Raw genomic sequence first — 4,581 nt, 5'->3', positions numbered from 1 at the left:
GATCGGAGCTTGGTGATTGTTTATCGAAGATTGGGAGAGTTGATCGAGAGGGAGAGCTCATGGATCGGAGCTGGGGAGAGTTGATCGAGAGGGAAAGCTTGTGGATCGGAGCTCGGTGATTGTTGATCGGAGCTGGGGAGAGTTGATCAAAAGGGAGAGTTGGGTATAGAGAGATGGGTAGAGATGGGAATAGAGAGGGACAGTGAGAGTTGAACGAGAGGGAGAGATGGGTATAGAGAGAGAGAGAGAGAGCAACAAACAGAAATGGGTAGAGAGAGGCGCGTATATATATCGGGTAGTTAGAGAAATAATAAAAATTTGTGAGGAAATTGATTATTTAATTAAAAGACGTGTAGAATAGATGAACTGATATGGGTGTTTTGTAAAATTGAATGTGTAAAATAGAAAAAGTAGATTTTTAGTGTAAAAATAGATGTCTAAAATGAAAGAATTGATGTGGTTACTCTTAACGTGTATACAGGTGTGGAAGGAAAAAAAAAATTGTTAAATTGAAAAGCTAGGCCGCCTACCTTGTTTGACACGAAGAGTCGAAGACCGTCCAAGAAAGTGGAAAGTGAAAGGACTTGCAAGTTGCTGAAGTAATAATGTAATATTGACTTCAGGTCTCCGACTGCGATAGTCTTTGGTATCCAGTACATATTATAGAATATAGACATTAGTACATTGAGAAAAACCTATTGACTCAATGTAAAATTAGTGTGAACGGGAATAGATTTGGAACTAGTAAGAAGCTGCTTTTTTGAGAAGTGCTTTATGGAGAAAGACTTCTCCCACAAGGCCCCAACAAAATCGAGGGTCCTACTTAGAATACTGCAGCCAATGCTTGACTCCTGTGCAGAGTCGGAGATAATGTGTTGTAGAAACTGATCAATACAAGACCCTCATCAGTCTTCTATAAATCACTATCGAATTAGTATCATTTTCGTGGGTTGCTGCTATTTTACATAATCTTTTAGTTTAGCAACTGATCATGGACGGTTCCTTAGGATCCATTAGACTCCTTTTCCTTGGCTTGCTCATTATTGCAAGTATTCATCCCAACTTCTTCTGCAGCGGAGATTATGAGGTTCATTGCATCGAAAGTGAGCGACATGCCCTTCTCAAGTTCAAGCAACATCTTAAAGATCCCTTAAACCGGCTCGCCTCATGGGCTGGTGATGGGGATTGTTGTCAATGGGTGGGTGTTGTCTGCCACAATGTTACTGCTCATGTCCACGAACTCCATCTTAGAAGCTTTCCTCCTTCGAGAGATTTTCTAACTGATGAGGGCCAGCACAGCGTACAATATGATGCTTACGTGCAGTCAATGTTTGGTGGTAAGATAAATCCTTCTCTGCTTGATTTGAAGCATTTAAATTACTTGGACTTGAGCAACAATGATTTCAGTGGTACTCAAATTCCCAAATTCCTTGGCTCAATGGGGAGTTTAAGATATCTTAATCTCTCTAATGCGAGATTTGAGGGTGTGATACCTCATCAACTAGGAAATCTCTCATATTTGTACTATCTCGATCTTCAAGGTTATGGTTTATATGCCAATAACCTTCAATGGCTTTCTAGTCTTCCTTCACTACAACATCTTGATATGAGTCATGTAAATCTTAGAAAAGCCTCTGATTGGTTACAAGTGACAAGCAAACTCATGTCCTTGTTAGAGTTAAGGTTGTCGGATTGCGAACTTCGTTTTATTCCATCCACAACCAATGGTAACTTTTCATTTCTTGTATCCCTTGATCTTTCTGGGAACTTTTTTGAGAACACTTTTATTCCATTATGGATCTTCAGTCTTCCAAATCTAGTTTCTTTTGATCTATCTGACAATGGCTTTCAAGGTCCAATCCCTGATGATCTCCAAAACATGACTTCTCTTAAACACCTCTATCTATCGGGGAACCATTTCAACCATCCAATTCCCATTTGGTTGTATAGTTTTAGTCATCTTAAGTTTCTTGACCTTCACTCCAATAATTTGCAAGGTACAATCTCTAGTGCCATTGAAAACTTAACATCTGCTATTAGTATTGACTTTTCATACAATGAACTTGGAGGAATGTTACCAAGATCGTTGGGTAATCTCTGTAACTTAAGGGAAATCAAATTGTCATCCAACAAATGGAGTCAAGAGATATCTGAAATCTTAGAAAGTTTATCAGGGTGTCTTTCCGAGAAACTAGAGATCTTAGAATTAACTGATGCTCAACTTCTGGGTCATTTGACAGGTGAACTTGGGATGTTTAAAAATCTAGTCAAACTTACTTTTGTGTATAATTCAATTTCAGGACCAATTCCAATGTCTCTAGGAAATCTCTCATCTTTAAAATTCCTGGATCTTTCAAATAATCAATTCAGTGGAACTCTTCATCAAAACTTTTGGCAATTGAAAAATCTAGTCAAAGTTACTTTTTCGAAGAATTCAATTTCAGGTCCAATTCCAGTGCCTTTAGGGAACCTTTCATCTTTGGCAGTCTTGGATTTTTCACATAATCAATTCAATGGAACTCTCCATCAAAATTTTGGGCAATTTAAAAATCTTGTCAGACTTTCTATTTGGAATAATTCAATTTCAGGTCCAATTCCAGTTTCTTTAGGGAATCTTTCATCTTTGAGATTTTTGGATCTTGCAAATAATCAATTCAAAGGATCTCTCCCTCAAAGTTTTGGACAACTTTCTAAACTAGACTCTTTATTTATTGAGTCAAATATGTTGGAAGGTGTTGTGTCCGAAGTTCATTTTTCCAATTTGACAAGATTGACTAAACTTTTTGCATTTGGAAACCGACTGACTTTAAAAGTAAGTCATGATTGGATTCCTCCTTTTCAGCTTGAGGAATTAAACTTGCAATCATGGAATTTAGGGCCAAAATTTCCTCAATGGCTTTGTTCACAAAGTTATCTTAGTCATTTGGACATATCACACACAGGCGTTTTAGATGTGGTTCCTCTTTCATTTTGGGACTCATCTTCTCAGTTCGAATATCTAAATCTTGCAAACAATCTATTCCATGGAGAGATTCCAAATTGTCCCATGATTTTGTCTACTTCAGTGATTGATTTGAGTTCAAACCACTTCAATGGTCCTTTACCTTGTATATCCTCTAATGTGATTCTGCTAGATCTTTCTAACAATTCATTTTCTGGATCTATTTCACACCTTTTGTGTTTCAAGGTGAATGAGTCCAAACAATTAGGATTTCTCAATCTTGAAAAAAATCACTTATCGGGAAAAATACTTGATTGTTGGAAAAAGTGGAAGAAGTTGGAGTTCTTAAATTTGGGGAACAACAATTTTACTAGTAGCATTCCAGCATCCATCGGATCCTTGACTCTTCTAAAGTCTTTGCGCCTACACAACAACAAACTCTCTGGAAAATTACAATCATCTTTGAAAAATTGTGAAAAGTTGGAGAATATTGATGTTGCTGAAAATGACTTTTTTGGAAGCATACCTTCATGGATAGGAAATAAATGTTCAAGCTTGATGATTCTCAACCTTCGCTCAAATAATTTCCATGGTCACATACCAGAAGAACTCTGTGCTCTAACTTCACTCCAAATTTTGGACCTGTCACATAATAAGTTATCTGGAAGCATGCCTACATGTGTTAAAAATTTCAGCGCTATGGCCACAAAAAATAATTCAAATCATGACTTGAGTTTTAGCTTCACATCTTCTTATGATGCAATTCTCCCTCGTGAAAGTGCATTGCTTGTGATAAAGGGAAGAGTTTTTGAGTATAGCACCATTCTCCAGCAAGTCAAAAGTATAGATATTTCCAGTAATTGTTTATCTGGAGAGATCCCCAAAGAAGTTACCAATCTCCAAGGATTACAATCACTGAATCTATCATATAATCTCTTGATTGGAAGAATTCCAGAGAATATAGGTAATATGGGATCATTGGAATCGATCGATTTCTCCGTAAACCAACTTTCTGGTCAAATTCCCTCAAGCATATCAAGTTTGACATTTTTAAATCATTTGAACTTGTCAAACAACAATTTGATAGGGAAAATTCCTTTAAGCACTCAACTACAAAGCTTCAATGCATCCAGTTTTAATGGAAACAAACTTTGTGGACCACCACTTACTGATAATTGTACTATAAGTGGTGAACAACCCAACAATGGATACATAGGAGCTAAAGATAGGGGTGGACTTGTGGTAGATTGGTTCTATGTGAGCCCCTTACTCGGTTTTGTGGTTGGGCTTTGGGTTGTATGTGGTCCTTTACTATACAACAAGCAATGGAGAATGATGTACTTCCAATTTCTGGATCAGATGTGGTACAAGCTCAAGGATGTTGTTTCATTGTAAGTAAATGTTTAAGATTATTAATATTTTGTGCAAATGTCATGCGATGACGTTAATCAATATTTTAATGATTTTTATATAACATATGTGCTAGTTAACTTATTTTGTCAGTTAATTCACTTCATTGGCATATATAAATATATGGTGTTTTTTCCCATGAACGTTGAAGGCAATATTTGTACTTTCATTTAATCCCTATAGATTAATATTGTAAAATGAAATTTCAGTTCATACAAATAATTGATTCG

At 36.6% G+C, this 4,581-nt stretch overlaps 1 protein-coding gene across 1 annotated transcript; it reads left to right on the top strand.

Moving 5' to 3' along the window:
• Positions 1–933: 933 nt before the first annotated feature.
• LOC142606024 (receptor-like protein EIX2) lies at positions 934–4,336 on the top strand. Its single transcript, XM_075777440.1, has one exon. The coding sequence runs from the start codon at positions 992–994 to the stop codon at positions 4,334–4,336; it is 3,345 nt and encodes a 1,114-aa protein (XP_075633555.1). The 5' UTR covers positions 934–991.
• Positions 4,337–4,581: the final 245 nt, after the last annotated feature.

This window comes from Castanea sativa, chromosome 1 (assembly GCF_040712315.1).
Source record: "Castanea sativa cultivar Marrone di Chiusa Pesio chromosome 1, ASM4071231v1".
Lineage (NCBI taxonomy): Eukaryota > Viridiplantae > Streptophyta > Magnoliopsida > Fagales > Fagaceae > Castanea > Castanea sativa.
Note: the sequence above shows the minus strand (reverse complement) of the source record. Positions and strands in the feature narration are given on the sequence as shown.

Bases quoted from the DNA above. Each gene is read 5' to 3' on its own strand.
- LOC142606024 (XM_075777440.1), top strand. From the start codon at position 992: ATGGACGGTTCCTTAGGATCCATTAGACTCCTTTTCCTTGGCTTGCTC.